The following is a 20,631-nucleotide window of genomic DNA, read 5'->3' as shown; positions in this document are numbered from 1 at the left end:
TCTTCTCCAAATCAAAATTCTGTGGCCTGCAAGAGTTGTTGCTTAATGCACATTTGCCATTGAAAGTTCTGACTGAATGAAAGACTCACCGGCCTTGTATGGATCACCAGTAAAGATGCATCAAGCTCATCCGTCTTTTCAATAGGAAAGAAAATTTCAGCAGTTCAGTCATTGGACAACTGACCCTCAGTTCCACAAAAGACAGGGAGCCCAATCGAAGAGGTATTGTCTTCAGTTGCCGCATGAAATAGTGATTAACTTCTTTGACCCTCGAATGTTGAGGCTCACATTCAGCAATGTGGAGCCACGCTTTGCCATATCTGAACCAAAGACGTAGGACAGCCATAAATTGTTTGTATTGCTTTCCGCTAATATGTTTCAAGCAACCAAGTTAGATAGTCCTGGAGAAACAAGGGACATCTTTGGTTCCCGTTTTTCTTGTTCTTCACCATTCAACAATTTTCATGCTGCCAAGTAAATTCACTTTGTAACTGATTCTTAAACCCGTGGAATTCTTTATTCTATTTGCTCCAACTTCCACAAACAATTGTGTTATCCAGCGAACTGTTCTGTTGTGCACTGGTCGCCTACCCCCCTCATATGAATGGACATGACTCCCAGGAGGTCGTTGATTTCAGCTCCGTGCGGATGTGATTTTTCTCCAACTATAAATACGTGCACCTTGCTATCCATTTCAATCCAACTACAACCAGGATCCTTTTTCATTCCCATGCCCATCATCAACTTCCTCACTCTGGCTGCACTCTCCCATCTACCAGCAGAAGCGTAAGTATTGGCCAGACTTATGTAAGTTAAGGGCTCCTCAGGCATGAGTTGTGTCAGCTCAAGTGCGGCTCTTTCTGCAATTTTAGTATTACCAAGCTCCTTACAAGCACCGAGAAGAGCACCCCAAACTGAATCGCCTGGTTTCCGTGGCATGTCTTCTATAAGTTCTAATGCTTGGTCAAGCAATCCAGCCCTTCCAAGAAGATCTACCATACAACTATAATGTTCATCTCTTGGTTCAATTCCATATTCTTTGGTCATAATCTCAAAGCAGTTCCGAGCATCCTCTACAAGACCCCCATGGCTACAACCAGAAAGGATGGCCACAAATGTGATGGTATCAGGCTTTACCCCCTGTTTCTGCATTTCCCCAAAGAGTCTGACAGATTCTTTCCCATGCCCGTGCATGGAAAACGCAGAAATTATAGAATTCCATGAGGCCAAATCTGGTTTCTCAACCTCTGTAAACAACTTATATGCATTCATAATGTCACCACACTTTCCATACGCATCTATGAGTGCATTATTGACGGAAACATCCATTTCAAGCCGCCTTTTGAGTACATCTCCATGAACTTGTTTTGCCATCTCTAGGGAGGTCATGTTTACACAAGCTCTGAGAACGCCTGATGCAGTGAATCCGTCACCTTTAATGCCAGACAGCCGCATCCTAGCAAACAATTCTAGAGCCCTGACAGGATGACCATTATGTATGTTACCAACAATCATAGCAGTCCATGAAACAACATTCCTTTCTGGCATCTCTTCGAACAGCTTGTAGGCATCCTTTAAAAGATAAAACTTCAGATACAGATCAAGAATGGCACAACCAACAACAATATCTGAACCGAAGCCTAATTTGACAGCAATTGCATGCACCTGCATAACCTGATTGAAATTATCCATTGATAAGCTTGCCAAAACACTAGCAAATGCGGACTGATCAGGAAGGGTGCCTTCACGAATCATTTCCACACAAAGCTTAAACCCCATGCACGTGCTGCTCCTAGCGTAGCCGCCTATAATGGCAGTCCAAGAGACTACGTTTCTCACAGCCATTTCATGAAAGAACTTCTCAGCATCGTCTAGACTTCCACACTTGACATACATATCAACCACCACATTCCCCACAAAAGCACAAGACTCGTTTCCAGTTTTCACCAATTCCCCATGAATCTGGTGGCATAAGCTTATTGATCCAATTGCTACACATGCCCGCAACACAGACGACAGTGCGAAACTGTCCAAACCCATGCCATGCCGCCTCATACTAGAGTAAACACGCAAAGCATCACGATGGAAACCGTTCTTCACGCATGCGGAAACCATGACAGTCCAAGAAACAACGTTCCGCTTAGGCATTTTCTCAAACACGTTACAACCATCATCAAATCTCCCGAGTTTTGAATACACAACAATAAGGTGGTTGTGCAAGGCGATGGAAGCGCCCATTCCAGACACCACCAAGTGGGCATGAATGCACTTAACGGTTCCCACGGATCCCAAATCGACAAGTCTTCTTGCCAATGGGATAATAATCTGAGGATTATCATCGATCTCTCTGGTGCTCCTAGCGATTAAGGGATCGATGGTATCCCACAAACTCCAAGCATCGCCTGATTTGACTACGATTTCAAGGTTGTGATGATGGGTTTCGCATGAATTGCTGATGAAAGTTCGATGGTTCGTAGAGAAATTCGTGCATGGGATCGATGCCTTCCTACTGAGAATTCGAATGGTTAGCTTCCGCGGACGCGGGAACATGAGGGAGATGGGGAGAAGCACGGGCTGCCGCTGGAAGGAAGAACGGAGCGGTGGGCTCAGCCGGGACGAGCCCGTCCACATGACTGGCACGAGCCACCGGGCGGCCGCTCGGGTCGTGGTCCACCTAAGTAGGACCACTTTTTAAAGGGGGCAAACTTTTGGAGGAAAGAGAGAGCGCATGTCCATTGTCCTCACTTCCATAGCCGGACTTTAAATTGAAAAATAATATTGCTTCTACTTAAGGTTGCAATTTCTTCTTATTTAATTTGACGATTCAGTCAAATTTCAATCTACTAAATCCAATTTTGAAGCGACCTCGCATGTATTTTATTTGCGGCAAATCCAATTTAGTTGCAATCTTGTTTCCATTCTATCGGTGATTTTGAATTTGTAATTTACATTCCCTTCTAAATCAATGCAACGAAGATCTTATGTTACGACTCTTAAATTTGTAACGTCCTCTCCACTTGATAATCTTATGTTTGACGGCCCTGAATTTTGATTCTAGAATTAAAATTCTAGAAACAAAATTCTACCACAAATTGAAAAAGAAAATTTTAGTTATAGTTTTCATTTATGTTTGATAGCCTTCAATGTGATTCCACAATATTCTATTGATGAATTAAAAATTCATAACGTGTGCTCTAAAAAGAGATGAAAAAAAAAATCTAAACTTCTACAATCATAATTCCACCGCTCATGGTAGAATCACAATTCAAGAATGAGGCTCTCTTTCGTTTACCAAGAGCCACAGGAAAATATAGTATGCAGAGAGAATTATGGTATGCACACCATAAGTAGGATTTAAGAAGGCAAGAACAGATTACAAGGCAAGATTTGACAAGGAAAAAAAAAAAGGAATTGAAATTGCAGGCAAAGAGAAACTGGACCTGTATCGTTGTCCTCCTTCTTTGCCTTTGATTCATATTTACAAATCAACTTCTTAAATACAGATAAGGTTGACATTGATAAATATGGTGAAAACATCTGTAGGATTCATGTCAGTAGATTTGTTGATGACCATCATGGAAATATTGTAATCTCTCCACAAATAAAAGAGGTGTAGCTCAATTATATAATGAAGAAGGTTTTCACCATGGTTTCAAACGGTAATAATATCACCTTTCTCGTGCAAGTAGGTGATTCAATCTATGGAACCTCAAGGGATAGGATGGATCTGGAAAGGAGGCACAGAGCTTTCAAATTTCCCAAGATCTCGATCTTATTGTGCTCATGTAGTTAGGTGACCTCCCAAATCACGAACTTGGTATCTCTAATTCAGTTTAGTTGATGCAAATAACTCTAGACTCGGGTTATGGTAGATCCAGAACAAGATCTCGTTCAAGCCAGCTTTCTTTCTAACCCTCTTTGCTTTGAGAGACTCGGCAGTGCGTGCTGCGTTTTCGAACCCGGGTTTATTTGATTGGACCTTAGACCAGCTTTTCTCGTTTGACCCAATTTGGCAGATTTGGATCTGGTAGGAGCAGGTGTTTTGGATCCAAATCTAGTTTGTGAGGGACATAATGGAGATGGGGCCAATTAATAGATGTGAGTCAGAATATAGATTGAATATTAGGAGGCCAGAAGAGAAATACATAAAGAAATAGCACTCTTAACGGTCAAAATTTGAAAATCATTAGCACTTGGGCTATAATATAAGTGCCTTCCATAGGAAAGATTGATGTATGGACTGGCTGGGTAGATTAGCCGATAGAAAACTTTTCTTACCGAGCAGCAGAGAGTTTGCACAAGAGTCACATTGGCGGCGGCAATGGCGGCGGTGACGATGGCGGCAGCGGCACCAGCAGTGGTAGCCTAGCAGATCTGAGTTTGAATCTTTTGGCAGAATCAATATGTCATTCTCATTTTGTGACGAAATCAGGATTATATAGACACTTACCATGGCTTCATGCTGTACTATAAACCTTTCTTCGACTTGAAAATCTTAAGATTCTGAGACTAATTCAGGGCTAAGTTATAAACCCAAGATGAAGCATACAAGAGCTCAAACTTTCTATCAAGATTACCAATGCTTGAACAGACCATGGTCCCAACAGATCACATAAATTCCAATAGATTTAAAGTCCGCCTGGTTCAGTTGAAGATTAGAGTTTGATTAAATAAATTATTGAATCTCTAGTACTCGGAATCTGGATTCCCAGCTTGAAGTTGGGAAAGATCAAACATTCAAGTGTGAGTGAGAGAATCAAAACCACAGGAGGTAACTCATGAAAGCAAGTAAAATAAAAAGGCAAAAGGAGGGCGTGGGGGTAAATTTATTGCAACAGTTGCCTAAGTCCCTAACGAAAGGAAATGGAAAGAAAGGGATTGGGTGAGCAAAAGCAGGAGCCCGAGACGACTATGTCACCCAACAATGGCCCTAATTCCATTCCAACCCACAAGGGAGAGAGTGGGGGGGAGAGAGATCTTTTTGGCTTCTCTGCCCTGCCCTGCTGCCTTCTCCCATTGTACCCTTGCCCTTCTCAGGAGTCTCTGCCCCCCGTCACCCACGTTCCCTCTGTGCGGGCGTCTCTTCCACGAGGAAGGAAGCACTAGCTCTTGCTGCCGTGGTCTGCCGATCGAGTTCGGAGGTAAGCAGCTTTCTTCGAGAAGAATCGTGGGGATGTCGTGGTTTTGTGGTTCGTTTATTGTTTTTCTGTTGCTTTCCTGTGCGCAGGGGGTTAGTTGGGGTTGCATTGAATGAGAGGTCTTCGATTTTGGGGCGACGGAGAATGTTGGATTTTGGTTACGGGGTTTTTGGGTTTCTCTGCCTTATGGGATAGGTGGGACGGATGAGGAATAAGTGGGTTTTGGGAAAGTTAGGGTTTATGGGTTTGGGATGTGGTTTTGGTGAATGTGGAATCGGGTGTGATATCGGCATTGTGAATGTGAGGGGGTTTCGTGTTTCTTGAATTGTTTATTGTTTTAATTTTAGGGAACAGGGGAATGCTGAAGGAAGATTGCAGGATTCTCCATTGATTGCAGGACTTTGCTGGGAGGGGAGACTCGGGAATTCAGGATACAGTGGTTATGGATAGTTTAAGATGTGAACATAATGGGAGATTGTGTGTTCTGGAACTCACGCATTTGTTGGAAATGATCGAAGAGGTAAGTTTTGGGTAATCAACATGGTCAAAACAGACGAGCCGTGGAGGGGCAGTTGATTGGAGAAACGGGGTCTGTTTTCTGTAAATTCCTTCTTTACGTCTCTGCTGTTTGGTTTTGTCCGACCACATTTCTCTGGCTTTGTTCTTTCTAGGCTAACGATGAAATGATCAAGTCTGGCGAACAGTAAAAATGGGTGCCAAAAGAACAAGGGTTTGGGAGTTCAATAAGGCAGAGGCGGTGAAAGCTTTATTTGGAGAAGAGCTTGGAAGTTTGATTGATGGTGACTGTTGTCTTGACGGGTCTAACCGCGAATACCATATATTCTCTTCTGTGTTTTCTCAGACCAATGATTTGTGCGAAAATACAGCAAGGAGTGTTCAAAATGCTTGCCCCTTTGATGGGTTCAATTCACATGCAAGTGTTCAACCTATGTCAGGCAATGCAGGAAATGCAAATGGTAATATGGATGGTTTTGTGGTCTCAAATTCCAGGAAATCAGCCAGGACGGATGAGTCTTGCGCCCCAGTGGTGGATGGAGATGGTTGTTGTACCTCTGGTACAAATTTTGGGCCTCCAAAAGGGAAGTCTGGAGTTGGGCCTGAGTTAAGCGGTTATAAACCCACGCTTCTGATAGAGTACTCCTTTTTGCCAGTGGGATTGGAGCCTCAATGTGTGAAGGCGAAGCAGTTGAAGGTGTCTCCTGATAGTACTGGTTCTTGTATAGTTGGTGCGCCTTCTGAGAATGGTTCTGGGATGTCACATTTGAAAAACTATGAGAAGGTTGAAAATTCTTCAATACATGGCTCTGGATTGGTTGGTGCATTATCTGAAATGAATTGTCAATTGTTGAATGTAGAATCTGAAGAGGAACTTGTCCACGGTTCCCTGCCTTTTGTGGCCTCAAAGGCAGTTGATGATGTTGTGGGATCGATTGGTCATAGGAAATTGATCCAACACATGGTAGGACCAGTAGACGAATCTGCAGTTGATGTTAGATCATCTGTCAATGCTTCTGCCTTGAAAGAAATAGCATCAGATGATATCAGGAATGAGCAAGATCACACCAGTTCCTGCCAATCATATCAGAGAATGTCGACTGCATGCGAAGCCTCCAACGTGGAGACACATATCCCACAACGTGCTTTAGCAAGGGAAGTTATGGATACAGATTTTGGGAATGGAAAATTAGGAGGTGGAATTAAATTGTGTTCCACACCTTTTTCTCATTTGGAAAGCTCATGTGCACCATCGGATTTAGAGTCCCAAGGTGCAGAAGTACATAGTGATGCTCCTGGTCCTGCTACTGTTGGTGCATCTCATGAGAATGATTCTCAGATACTGAGCCTAGAACTTCATGACAAGAATGAAAACGATCCAGTGCATGGGTCTGGTTTATTTGAGGGATCTTCTGATAAGAGTCCCTGTCTAGAATTTAGAAATGATTCTGTGCATTCAGTAGCCCTTGAGGTTGTCAGTGACACTATCAAATCAGGGCATGACAATGGGGCAGGTCAATGCATGTTAGGACCAATCGCCATATTTTCAGCTGACAATATGACCTCTCATGATGATCCTGCCAAGAAACAAGTAGGGTTAGGTAGAGAACATGAGCAATGGTGCTCCACAGAATTAGGTCAGAAAAAGTTAATTGCTTCTGAAGCTAATGGATGGGATACACATAGGCCAAATAATGTTTTGGCTAGAGAAGCCGCAAAAACAGACATTGAAGGTCTGAAGGGGAAACTCAGGCTTCGGAGCAAGTTACACACAAAATCTGCCTCTTCTACAGAACACCCTTGCTTTTCTCTGTCACTAGGCGGTCAAGGTGTGAAATCCAAGCCGGTAAAATTGCACACTGGTATTCCTGGTTCTGAGGAGGTGGCTGCATCACATGAAAATGGTTCAGGGATCTTGAACTCAAGCCACAAATTAAAATTTCACAATGATTTAGTGCATGGGACTGTCTTGGTTGATGCATCTAATGCAACCAGGTCTGGGATGTTGAGTTCAAAGGCGGAAGAAAAGAATGGGGATGTTTCTGTGCATTCAGTGTTCCTCACAGTGGTTGATAATGCTACTGAATCAATAGACAATAGGGTGGTGACTCAATATATTAGAGGATTAGTGGCTGAATCTATGGTTGATGATATGTTTTCTCATGATGGTGCCTCCAAGAAACAAGCAGCATCAGACTCTAGGGAAGTTGAGGAAGAATGCTCAGATTGTTTTCAATCACATCAGAAAATGTCAGCAGCTTCTGAAGCATCGTGCTTGCACACACCAAGCCCAAGTGATGGTTTGGCTAAAGAGACCATTGATGCAAAAGTCATGATCATGTCTCCTGTTTCACAGGAGAGCTCTGCTCCTAAGATTGATGAGAACAATGCAGTTGTTATATTTGGTGACGACATCCAACCTTTAAGCATCTATACAGAAGAGACTGATAAGAGAACACAGGAAGCACTGCTTTTAATGTCCGAGGAGGTTAAACCATCATGGAAGAAAACCTTCACTGCTGAACTCCGTGTTAAGCTCTTCCAATATGTAAAAGCTTTTCTTGTATCTGCAGGATTCGAGGTGCAATTGCGTCACAGGCTTACAAAAAATGCTGTTGATTCTGTCTATGTGTCACCTGGGAATAAAAGGATTCGTTATACATCAGCCATCAAAGCATGGAAGGCATCTGCTAAAATGCTATTTTGCGGCAAGAACAAGCCTGTATTTGACTCAGCTGAAAGAAAGTGGGATGGAACAACTGAATTTTGGGCCGACTTAACTGATGCATTAGCTCTAGTTGAAGGAGAGGTACAACATTGGGGTCATCATGTTGCATCACTAAAGAGATGGATTCTATTTGACCCCTTTGTGACTATGCTGTTTATCAAGAGGCTTGAACCACTGAAAGGCAGAGAGGGTACAAAAGCTTTGAGGAGATCAACTAATAACTCTCATTGCTGCCGATCATCAAAACGTTTGGCCACTAAAAGGAGGTTGGAACTCCTTGCCCCTGATGATGAACCTGGAAGGTTGGATTTGAGCCTAGTACCGCAGCTAGAATCGGACGGTTCTCACAGCCAGTTGACTGAATCTCTGCACATTGATGGAAGTGAAGGCTTGCATGGTACATTATGCAGGCGTGCTTTGAACAGGAATTCTATCCAAAATGCTGGCATGCAACCACTTGAAGCTTCATCGTATGCGTCACCCAGTATTTCTTTTGACATTGTTCCTCATGATGTAGGCGCAACCTGTACTTCACAAAGATGTAAAGCCTCAGATTTTTTTGTTGTTGATTCTGGTGTTGAAGGCAGTCAGATGGGTGTTCTAAGGAATATTAAAGTAGCCAATAAGCAAAAAGAAGCACAGTTGGCCATCTTTGAGAGGGGCTCGAATCACAAAAATGAATTACCTGAACACCTTTGGGTGAATGAAAAGCCATCACCTGCTCAAAAGCAGGCTAAACAGCATAAGAGTGTCCAGCATGTTGGTTGCCGTAGGAGTTCTCGCAGGAAGGGTACTTCTGCTGGTACTGATGATGGTGCATGCCTGGCTGAAATTTCGGATGATAACCAAGATTTAACTTTGATTTCCAAGGAAATTTTTTACTCTAAAAATCATGGGAAGCTAAGATGCGATGTCTCAGAAGGTCCCAATTTTGAGGGACCTAGTCCTAAGAAAATGTTGACTGGGAAGTACAAGGAGCCATTGATAATTGAAGCCAACAAGTTATGTGACAGTGACTTGGAAGTAGATGCTTCACCAGCTTGTGAAAGTAGAAGACGGTTCATAAGCCCAGGCCGTCAAAGTGAAAGGCTTAAAAGGGCCTCCGAATCTCCAGCTACAAAACAATGTAAAGCAGATAGAAAATCTTCTCTTGCTGGTACATTTGTGCAACAAGTTACCAATAAAACGAATAACAAATCTCATGATGAAATTCATGCCCTAAAGAAACAAAAACTTGTTGCAGATGATGAAAGGAATAGCCCAGCCAGGGCTTCCACTGGTGATCTGTTTGTTGATCATGAAGATAGCTGGAAAGTTGTGAATTTATATACATCTAAGGCTTACAATGAAAGTGGACGAAAGAAAATAAAAGATGGTGCTGTTTCAAGTAAAAAAGGATGTCGAATAAATGATGACGATCTCTTGATTGCAGCTATAATAAAAAATAAGGATTTCACTTGTACGAAACAGTCTCCTCTCAGAGGAAGGAAGGCAACATCACGAACAAAAAGGAAGCTGAAGAGTCAAAAAGGTGGCTGCAAGTTGCTTCCACGGAATCTCGTCCAAGCTGCACAGCATCCATTAGAGGGAGAGCAGTCTACATTGCACAAAAGGACAATCCTATCTTGGATGATTGATTCTGGTGCTTTATTTGAAAATGAGCTAGTTCATTACCGAAGCCCAAAAAGTGGGGCACTGGTTAAAGATGGATGGGTTACAAGGGATGGCCTGTTATGCAAATGTTGTAATAATTTGTTTTCCCTGTTAGCTTTTAAGATCCATGCTGGTTGCAAAGCTGGCCGTTTATCATTAAATCTTTTTGTGGAGAGTGGTGAATCCTTCACTCTATGTCAGCTTCGGGCTTGGTCAGCTGAGTACAAGACTAGAAAAGGCAGCATACGTGCGGCAGAAATTAATGAGGTGGACCTTAATGATGATACCTGTGGAATTTGTGGGGATGGAGGTGTGCTAATATGTTGTGACAGCTGCCCATCTACTTTTCATCATGCTTGCCTAAACAATCAGGTTATCATTTTTTCTGTTTTAATCTCTATATGCATGCGCTCACATGTCTAAATGTTATGACATACTTAACTCACAGACGAGGGCTGCAAGTGGTCTGGGTCTGGTTTGTGGATTTTGACAAATTCTAAGGTACCAGAACAGATTTTGATCTGACATCTAATGCATTTCACAGTGCTGGATCCAATTTGTTTGCTAACCCTACATTCTACCTTTCAGTAGTTGAGGGAAAGTGAGAGAGAGGGAGAAGAGAGAGAGTAAATGTGCTTCTGTTTTTCTTATTTGAAAATCTGACCATAATTATGTGCTTTACAAGATCAGAGTCATCAGACTAATGGGACATGACTTGAGTCTTGTTTTTCTGCATGTCAGCATGTTCACTGTGTAGACCACATTCTCATGGTCAGTGCTGGAATACAATCGCTAAAAAAGTGCACTTGACCATACATACCAAATATATATGTATGTAGACTTGTTATTGTTGCAGATACTGTGGTTATTGTTCTATTGGATTATGGAGATTTTGTTCTTCTAGAAGTTATCTTTTTAAATACCTCTCAACTTATTTGGTTGATGCAAATGATGCTAAATTCCTAAAAATGTTTAGTAGAAGAGGAAAACCTTTGGAATTTGTGCATCCCAGTCATTGCGGCTGCTGTCTGAGTATTCTTGGCATTAGGCTCTTCCTCCCCTCCACTGTTAACTTTTTCCTTTCCTAACAAAAATTTACTAACCACATTTATGCTTGACCTTATGATTTTCTAGTCACCTCTATATATGCTTTTTATCACAAAAATTGTAAGAACAATGAGTTTCTTCTACTGATAAAAGAAATATCTGATAGTTTTTGCTTTAGAAGTTACAATAGAAGCGGATCTATGATCCTTAGAGCATTGACTTTTTTCTTTTGGTAAACATATTCAGTTGCTTCCTGAGGACAAGTGGTATTGCCCATACTGTATCTGCGAGTTCTGTGGTGAAGTTGCTCAGCAGGATGTGTTGGAGTGTTCACAGTGTGAACGCAAATGTAATTTCTGCTTTCCTCAATCTCCAGTAACATGAAATTAAGCTGTATATGCCATCACTTATGTGTTATTTGATGGACAGATCATAAGCCCTGTTTGGCTGATAGAGTTCGGTGTGAGGGTGATGCATCAATCACAGAAACATGGTTTTGTGGAGAGAACTGTCAGAAGGTACTTAACCCTTCAAAAGTCTGTTCTCATATTATTTGAATAATTTTCTTGCAATTGTAGCATGATAAGGAAAAACCTATTATGGTATTATTTCTTAGTTGAAGATAAGAAATTTGATGACTGACACAGGTGCCTACTTTCACCATTTCATTTTTGTTTTGGGCAAGGCAATTTGAATAATAAATTATTCACCAATTGGGTTTTTGCATGTTGACTTCCTGATTTCTTATTATTTCCAAATATAGGGGCACTTCTGTGTTTATTTTCTTCATTTTCTTTGACATGGAACAAGTTTTTTTTTTAACTGACATCTATCTTAACTTCTGACCATAGTCTGGTCATTTGTATTAACAGTTCAATAAAAATATAGATACTAATAATTTTTACTAGTAACCGAATATACTTATGAATGGAGATCTTGCTGAGTTTTTTTCTAGAAAAGCAGAAGAAATGTAAATATGCTTATTATTTCCTTGCTGAGAAATTAAGAAAAAGAACATTTTTGACTTTCAATTATAATTACAATATACGTAGAGATCTTTAGTACCCCATGCATTTGCATTAGCAACCATCTATTTCTCTCTCTTCTGTGTATGTTTGCCTTGCACTTGATTATGTGTATGCAAGACAGTAAGTGCATAATAAAATCATCTAACAATTTACTTGCAGGTTTATTCAGAATTACGTTCTCATATTGGAGTTGTGCACCATATTGAAGGAGGTTTTTCTTGGACGCTTCTGAAATGCATTGACAGCGATCCAAAAGTTCGTTCAGTACAAAAACTTGCATTAATGGCAGAGTGCAATACTAAACTAGCTGTTGCACTTACTATTATGGAAGAGTGCTTTATGCCTATGATAGACCCAAGAACTGGCATTGATATGATTCCACATGTCCTATATAGTTGGGGGTGAGGCCTTCACCTTGATTTATTTTGTCCATGTTTTGTCATATGATAATTTTTCTAGACTTGTACCTTGTTGTGTAGCTTTCTTTTTCTTTTCCATTTCTTTCCTGTTTGGCTTGTTTCTTGTTTGTGAATTATACAATCTTAAGAATCTAGCAAATAAATCTCACCTTCGATATTCCATGTAGAAATGAAACCCATCTTCCTAAAGCCCCTCATCTTAGACCAGCCCCTTTGTCCCAAAAGAAACGTATTGAGAGCGTGCTGTTTTTCTTAGAAGTGACAAACACCGTTACGTGTGCAGTGGTTTACATAGCTGTGACCAATAGAACTAGAATTTTCTGGCTGTGCAACAGTATACTGTACCTATTAGCTACACAAACCCATTTTTCGTATTTTTCAACTTTTTTTATTGTTAAGTAGTGTGCCATCCTGACCATGATAGGCTTTCTGTGAGAATATTTGGTCAGATCTTTTGTTTTCTTCTGTATTTTGCATTTCATATTTTATGCTAGTGCTTTGTCTCTTATTTTAACTCTTTCATATGGTGGATAACATGTCATTTTCAGGCTATTTTGCCATTTTTTGTGCACATTTGCATCTTTGTCTTATTTGGTGAAAAGATAGCAACTGTTTGTCAAAATGGGGGGTTGTGAGTTGTTCATGCTAAGGCTTGTAATTTTTTTTGTTGGTTCTCTTTGGATGACATGCTCAATGTATATTGTTACTGTAAATTTCATATGAGTTGGTGCTTTGCTGGACAAGGTGCTAAGTCCACAACCTTACCATAAGGTGAAGAACTGGCCAATGAATTTTGCTTTTCACTTGTGAAAAGCAATATCTCATGCAGGGGAGATTTGGTCATCATTCATTTTGTGGATTATTAAACAAATAAGTTGAGAATAAAAGATTGGTATGAAGTTAAGTATTAACCTTTAATGGGCATACAGTCAATAATACAGCTCTTTGGGTCACAACATTTTTTAATATCATTTCTTGTCAAACATGTTGAAATAGTCTACAAGATAATCACAAATGTAGCATGTTAGTTAGAGATATAAGCTATTCTTTGTTAATTAATTGAGGACGGGTTAGCTGGCTACTCTTCAGTATTACCTACAGCAGTTTACCAGAGTCTGACATTTTTTTTTTGTGATTTGTCAGTACAACTCTTAAATTATGACATTCATGTAGCTTTTGATGTTCACAGATCTAATTTTGCACGGCTAAATTATCAAGGGTTTTATACTGTGATCCTGGAGAGAGGCGATGAGCTCATCTCTGTAGCATCCATGAGGTACTGGTTTACTAGTTCATTCATGTCACCAGGATATTCCCATCTAAATGTGGTTTTCAGTTTTGAGTTGAAGAATTATTGTCTTGGATTGATGGTGACATGCTCCATTATGACCATTGGACCATGTCACATGGCTATGCTGAGTGAATAAAATGATTTGATAGCTTTTGTGCTGTTATGGTAAGTTGTATATAAGGACCCATGATAATCAGAGTGAAGATCTAGCATCCATGTGAAACAGGGTTTGACAGATTTCTCTATATCTACATGCCTGGTAGCTGTGGTAACCTTGATTGCACTTCTAGTTCATTGTACTGGAGTTCATCAGTACTTTGAGTTTTGTAGTTGATCCATCGTTGTACATGTGCATTTCTGCTGTTAAATAACTACATGTAGTTGACATATATGCCTGGATATATGTAATTCGAGAATGCCACAATGGAATGTGAAATTTTTGTGCGTCATCCTTCAGTGCTGCTAATGTCACAGTGTTTGTTTGTGATTTTCATCGACTTAGTTTCTATTTCACCTGGCAAATGAACATACTATAACAGTGGATGGAACTAAACAAAGAAAATGTAGCGGAGTTGGTAAGAACTAGGAACTAAAAACGTTTTCATTAAGTTTCAAGTTTGAAAGTACTTCCTAGAGGTTTGAAGAAATAGTTTGATTGGAAGTATACAGTCGTAGACTAAGTCGATCTTATTGTTAATGTGTGCTGTTGGTTCATGGTTCTATGGCTCAAATCTGGAGTTCCAAATGGTTGATACTTTGATATAAAATGGTTTACTTTCGCATGTTTCTTTTATGAGGTCTTTAGGCTTCACAAGAGGTACACGTTTATGTCAAAGTAGCTGATATTGACCATTTCATTGTATCCATGGTTTAGTCAGAGACATGCCTGGAAAGAGTGGCATGAATGTTATGATTCTGACTGAGGAGAATGTATGTCCTTAGGTGCTGTACATGTTTTATTTCCCTAGGTTTATCCAAAGGAGGTGCAGGTTTAAGTGAAAGGTGCTGATTTTGATAATCTTAGTGTTTCCATGCTTTAGTCTGGGAGAAGCCTTGAATGAGTTGTCAGAATGTCACGATCCTCAATTGAGGAGAATATATATCTTTTGCTGCTGTATATGTTTTATTTGGCCAGGTTTAAGCTAATCGAGGTACAGTTTCAAGTTATAGGGGCTGACTTTGACCATTTCATATGTGCATGCTTTAGTCACGGATGAGCCTGGATAGAGTGGTCACAATGTGATGATCCTAAGGGAGAATGTATATCTTTCTGTGCTGTACGTGTTTTATTTGTGCAGTTAAGCCAAGATCAAGGTGCTTGTGCCCTAATAACTGCAAAAATTCGTTTTGTAGAGTCCTTTGTAGGCATTAAGTGTTACTTGTATCCTACTGGAATTCGTTGCACAAAATCAAATTCATGTCTTAGTATTTGTGTTCTGGCCTCTTTAGAAATGAGATTTAATGTGTTTGTTATGCTTTTGCTCTTCTGATAAGGTTGTATAACACATTCTCACAGCTGGGGTTGTGCAGGGTGCATGGAGTTGTAGTGGCAGAGTTGCCCCTTGTTGCAACTTGTAGTGGATATCGTCGTCAGGGCATGTGTCGCCGGCTTATTAAGGCCATTGAAGAGGTAAGTGCTTCCATTAGGCCTTAGGCCTCTAACAATGAATGCATCTTTTTTTTTTTAATCTCAGAAAGTACAAAATTGTTTCAAATGCTGCTGCTGATGAAATATGTAGCTTCTTGAATTGATGCTTTCCTTCTGTTCCATCGTACTTGACCTGCCGTATTTTGAAATTTATGGTTTGAAAAGTTGAGCTGCCTACCATGGTCACAACTTGGTCCAGTAGTTTTGACATTAATAGGACTAACCTAGACTCCATATGTCATATTCTTCCTCTATTTGCACAATGGGTACTCAGGTAGTGAAGAGTTGTAATCGGACGATTTGTTGAATGAGTGCCAGAAATTGGGAAAATTAGTTGGGAAATGGTGATATAGCTGCATTACGAGTTATAACTCTAGACATACAGACTTTTAGGTTTGCTAAAGGGCAAAAGTAGCATACTCTGCCAATGAATACTAGAAAGTTATTTTTGGATGAACTGGGAAAATCAGTGGACCATGTTAATGAGATTATGGACAAGAAGTAATGTTTCATTGGTTTAATGGTGAACCTCAACGGAACACCATTTGATTTGAGTAGTACTGCGCTAGGAAATGATAGGTGGGCTTTGTTTGTTCTTACAGGTTTTCACTTTTTCTGGTTTTCATTTTCTGTTTTGAATCTGGATATTAAGAGCTTGAAAATTTTCTGCTCGAAGGCATGAAAGGTGGAAGTTTTGTTTCATATGTACTAGAATTTGTGTTCTCTTGGCTCCTCGACTGCATTGTCAAGAGACTCAGCGTAATGGAAATCACATCCAGAGGCTTCGTGGTCTTGATCACTCCTTATTCGCAATAAGCTTCCATGCGAAGATGCTTTTGTCAGATATGTTAATTTCAACAGTGGTTATTGATTTAATCTTGATTTGTCAATCCCATATTTGTGGATTGCTGTGAAGAGGACCATTCTTGGCCTCATTTTGCAGTCATTCTGGTGACATGTTCTCACAAACCAAGTTCAAAAGGGGAAATGGGAAGGAAGATTATTGTACAGAAATTGATTTGCAGTTCTTTCTTCTGCTCATTGTTTTTCTTTTCCTTTTTTGCTTTGTCTCATATTGGCTGGTACTATGTAACAGATGTTAATGTCTGTCAAAGTGGAAAGGCTGGTAATATCAGCTATTCCTGAATTAATTGACACTTGGACGTCTGCATTTGGATTCAAACACATAGATGATTCTTCTAAGGAGCTATACAATAGGATCAACTTGATGGTGTTTCCTGGAACAACATTACTAGAAAAGCGCTTGAATTGTCTGCAACCATTTGAAGGGCAAGCAGGTGAAGTTGTCCTTTCTTTTGCATTGTAACAATAACAACTATTCTTGGATCTTGAAAGTGGTACTATTTTCTTTTTTCTCGTTTAATGAACAGGGGAAAGGTGCAAGGTGTCAACAGAAAGATCTGAAGTGCCTCCGTTCAAGGCATTTCCTGTGCTTGAAGCCGGTCAGCAAGTTGCTACTATTCAGAATGCTAAAAATGACATGGAGATGGAATCTGTTCATGAGAATCCATTGCTAAGAGAAACACCTGCAGATATCTCTTTGCTCACAGTTGCAAGTGTTGCAGCTGATTTTTCAAGAGATGTTCCTCCAACACGTGCTACTCCCGTAGCCACCAATATCATTTCAGATGTCATTGATAGACTTGAGACCTGCAGTATGCAGAACAAAGCAGTGGAAGACACTGAAGGGAATCATGCTGTTGATATGGTGACAACAGTTACAAGTGTTTCTACTGATGATGGTGATTCCTATCATTCTGTGCCTGCAGAGAAAATTGCTAATGACATTCCATGTGGGGTCACAGATGGTGATATCCTGTCCTCCAAAGCAAAGGATTGTTCAGATGGCACATTGGGTCAGGAAAGTGGAAGTTCAAAGCCTGATCTGGAGGGATATGGGAATTTGGAAAATAGCATTGAAGTGGCAAAATCTACTGCTGAGATCTATCTTGCAATAGACAAACCCAGGATTTTAGAGAGCTGCAACTGCGGTGAGTTGGTTGGCAAACATGAACATTGTGGAAACAGAGTCGACCTGACTATCTCAAAATCTGCAGATGCTCACATAGTCAATGACTTTAAAATAACATCTCCTGTACTGCAGGAAGGATCTTCCGATGGCACTTCAGGTTCAATGTATGTTCCATTGTTGTGTACATCAGAGGAACAAAACCATGAGATTGCTAAGGTGATAGAAGATCATCTTGCTTCAGTGAATCTTTCCAATATTGATCTTAGAACCCCACAGAAAGAAGGGCTGGAATTATCTCTAGGTGAAAATAAAACTAGTGAGGAACTCTATGTTGAGAAAAGTTCAGGGAACTTCCTAGTAGACTGTGTTTTGAGGCTGTCCAGCAGTGGATTGAATGCAAATCAAAATGGTCATGTCATGGAAGTATTTCATTCAAAAAGGTTAGAAAATGAAGATCGTCAGATTGTCAACTTGAATGTGGACGAGGTTTCCAGTATACCAGAAAATGCTTCTCAGCATGAATATTCTATCTCTTGCCCTGAAGTTGATTTAGCTGCTTCATTAGATTCCTCTTCTTTTGATCCAGAGGCTGAAACAGCAAAAGTTCTTGACCCAGAATGTCCCACAATAAAACATCCTGATGGTCCTGCTGAGTTGAATGTGATGAGGCTTCCATCAGAGTCACTGACTGAGAATCTGAAAGTTGAAAAAGCTACTGTGAACACGGGAGACAAGGCCATCAATTTCTTCCAAGATAACAGTGGGGAAGAGAGAATAGCTAGAGAATTGGTGAGAACTCGAAATGTTGATAAAAAATTTCCCAACCTCTTTCTTGATCCCTCAACTATGGAATGTGAAAGTTGTCAGAAACCTACTGGGAATGTTGAGGATCCTTCAAAAAGACTGAATTTTAGTCCTTCTTGCAGATCAACCAAAGGTAAGGGTATACCATCAAAGTCCTACTTCTTGCGTTCCATAGTAGGTTCTGGTACTCTTGCTGAGGATCAGAATTCTCCATCGGTTCCAAAGAGTGCCAAAGAAACAAGTCCTGTACACAAGGAGATTGTTCTGGGTTTGGGGTGCCAACCGTTTGATGATGTCCCTTTGAAGAGCAGTTCTATTAAGGGCAATGGTGGAAACCCAAAGTTTCATGACTGGTTATAAGGGTTAACTTCCTAAATCATTTGTACCATTCTTTTAACTGGCGAGTAATGGTGAAAATTTTTGCTGGACATTAATGCAGCTTCCTCGAATTTGTCATCAGGCCATAATGCCAGAGCTAAACTGCAAAAAGTATGCTGAAACTGGCCCTTGTTTATTGGATTATAATCAGATAAAGTGGAACCTCTATACTTAAGCTCTACATTTGGTTCTTCATTTTTTTGTGAAAAGCCTGCCCTCTACAGTCAAGCAATCAGGCGGTTCTTTTGTGCAGTCCATGGATATATCACTGTCTTCTGTTAGAGCAGCAGAAATATTGGGCTATGAATATTCAACATGTTGGTGCTTGGTTTCAGTAATCCAGTGAGGATTTCCATGGAGATTGTTTTTACCATGCGTTCATGATCAAATATGTTTCACGAAATCTGGTAACATGGTGTGAGGGGACTTTGAGAATGCCCCCTTGAATTTTTGGGGTGGTCAGATCTCGTCAGGATTTTCTCCAGAAATTTATCTTTTTTAGCATGCTAGATGTTGGTTCCACTACTATGTCCTGTCCATGGGCAGTATTGGAAAATGAATTTCAGGCTCCAGCTTCCGTGAGTTCAGTTGAACCAATAACAGCTAGCGAAAATGACTTGGAAAGATTGGCAGTTATGACATCATCAGATCTTCACTTTCAATATGAACATGAAGCTTGCAAATTAGTAAAGATCTTCTCTGTAGCTCTTTAACATAGAAACAGTTGACTAACCATTCGACATTCAATCACATAAAATGTAGCTGACCACCTGAATGATCACCATGACACATGGTCCTTGTCTTGCTGATTTTGGTTGTCCATGTTTACTCCTATCTACTTGAATTTTGTAAATCAATGTATTACCTGTGAATGAGAATAAAAAGCTTCTGTTAAAATGCCTGCCTTGTTCTCTTCCTAATGACATGTCTCTATTTGCATATGTACCGGTTACTAGAGAGGACATATAAGTTGCGATACAACACCTGTGCGGTTGATTTTTCCATTTCGGCTGTCACCATAAGTTGCACTATAGCAACTGTGTGGTTGACCGTTTTTACTGTTTCTTGCTGCCTGCAGAACTGTTATGTTCGTCTTATCCGCAGATTTCCTCTGGGTTCGTTCTTGTTTACTTCACCTGAAAACATTCCAAGGAAGTGGAAAATAGTACAACTGCTGATGCTGACTGTCATCCAGTGGAGTGGTTGAAAATGTGGAGAGAACATTCGTATAGGCTAGAAAACGGTTGGTATTAGTTTACCTTGACCATGTGTCAAGATTGTCAAGATTGTGTCATCTGTAGTTTCATCGAATTATAAGGGCCATTTTTTCTATGGTGGATTGGTGGGGATGTCTAGAAAGTTGCGACCTGAGGGTGATGGTGAAAAGAACGGGGACGCCTTTTTTTTGTGGAGATTTTTTTTCATATGAATGGACTGTAGCAGTCGACATCCCCTTCAGGGAGATCTTTCTGAAACGCATGCTAAGTAGGATAGGAAAGATCTTTCTGAAACGCATGCTAAGTAGGATAGGAAAAGTATGCTATACTAAGCAAATGCGAGGTATGATGGGAGATTTCCCTCATGCATACACAAAACGAATATGCCCTAAACAGGATCATGTTCATGCTAAATCATTGAAACAAAATTTTAACTGTAGCGGAAGTGTACCTGAATCCATCTGAACAAATGGACGATCGGATTGCAGTAGGATCTTCCAGGGTCTTTACGGGGCACGTGAAGTCTCTCTCAGATGGGGAAAGACAGTCCTAGAAACCAATGTTTCAAGCAACAATTCGTACGACCCCAGGGACCACTACCATTTTATATTATGGGCAATTACAGATTCAACCGATCAAAGAGTCCATAATTACGTACAGGTATCTATACATTACAAAATTACCCCATATCACATAAAATGACGTAATATCTCAAAATACAATCACTTAAGCGAATATTTACATTAAGACAACCATAATGTCTGAAATTCC

General features: G+C 40.4%; 2 protein-coding genes across 4 annotated transcripts; one reads left to right on the top strand and one right to left on the bottom strand.

The window, feature by feature from the left end:
* Positions 1-552: 552 nt before the first annotated feature.
* LOC116265438 (putative pentatricopeptide repeat-containing protein At1g56570) lies at positions 553-2,631 on the bottom strand. Its single transcript, XM_031646030.2, has one exon. The coding sequence runs from the start codon at positions 2,629-2,631 to the stop codon at positions 553-555; it is 2,079 nt and encodes a 692-aa protein (XP_031501890.1).
* A 2,313-nt stretch (positions 2,632-4,944) lies between these two features.
* LOC116266172 (uncharacterized) lies at positions 4,945-19,540 on the top strand. Of its 3 annotated transcripts, none has more exons than XM_031647284.2 (10): positions 4,945-5,141; positions 5,486-5,658; positions 5,810-10,407; positions 11,329-11,431; positions 11,512-11,600; positions 12,270-12,511; positions 13,719-13,805; positions 15,351-15,450; positions 16,565-16,766; positions 16,860-19,540. In XM_031647284.2, the coding sequence occupies exons 3-10, from the start codon at positions 5,848-5,850 to the stop codon at positions 18,623-18,625; spliced, it is 7,149 nt and encodes a 2,382-aa protein (XP_031503144.1). In that variant the 5' UTR covers positions 4,945-5,141; positions 5,486-5,658; positions 5,810-5,847; the 3' UTR covers positions 18,626-19,540. The 3 variants fall into 3 exon arrangements, with proteins under 3 accessions (XP_031503144.1, XP_031503143.1, XP_031503145.1); XM_031647283.2 differs by having other exon boundaries at positions 5,486-5,727; XM_031647285.2 differs by having other exon boundaries at positions 5,493-10,407.
* Positions 19,541-20,631: the final 1,091 nt, after the last annotated feature.

The sequence above is a fragment of the Nymphaea colorata genome, chromosome 12 (genome assembly GCF_008831285.2).
Source record: "Nymphaea colorata isolate Beijing-Zhang1983 chromosome 12, ASM883128v2, whole genome shotgun sequence".
Taxonomy (NCBI): domain Eukaryota; kingdom Viridiplantae; phylum Streptophyta; class Magnoliopsida; order Nymphaeales; family Nymphaeaceae; genus Nymphaea; species Nymphaea colorata.
The sequence above is the reverse complement of the archived record's forward strand: the minus strand, read 5'-3'. Positions and strand labels throughout refer to the sequence as shown.

Excerpts from the sequence above, each read along its gene's own strand:
- LOC116265438 (XM_031646030.2), bottom strand. The coding sequence starts at position 2,631 with ATGTGGACGGGCTCGTCCCGGCTGAGCCCACCGCTCCGTTCTTCCTTC.
- LOC116266172 (XM_031647285.2), top strand. The coding sequence starts at position 5,848 with ATGGGTGCCAAAAGAACAAGGGTTTGGGAGTTCAATAAGGCAGAGGCG. Across the intron at positions 11,432-11,511 it reads TTCACAGTGTGAACGCAAAT|ATCATAAGCCCTGTTTGGCT; the intron begins GTAATTTCTGCT and ends TTTGATGGACAG. Across the intron at positions 15,451-16,564 it reads TTATTAAGGCCATTGAAGAG|ATGTTAATGTCTGTCAAAGT; the intron begins GTAAGTGCTTCC and ends ACTATGTAACAG.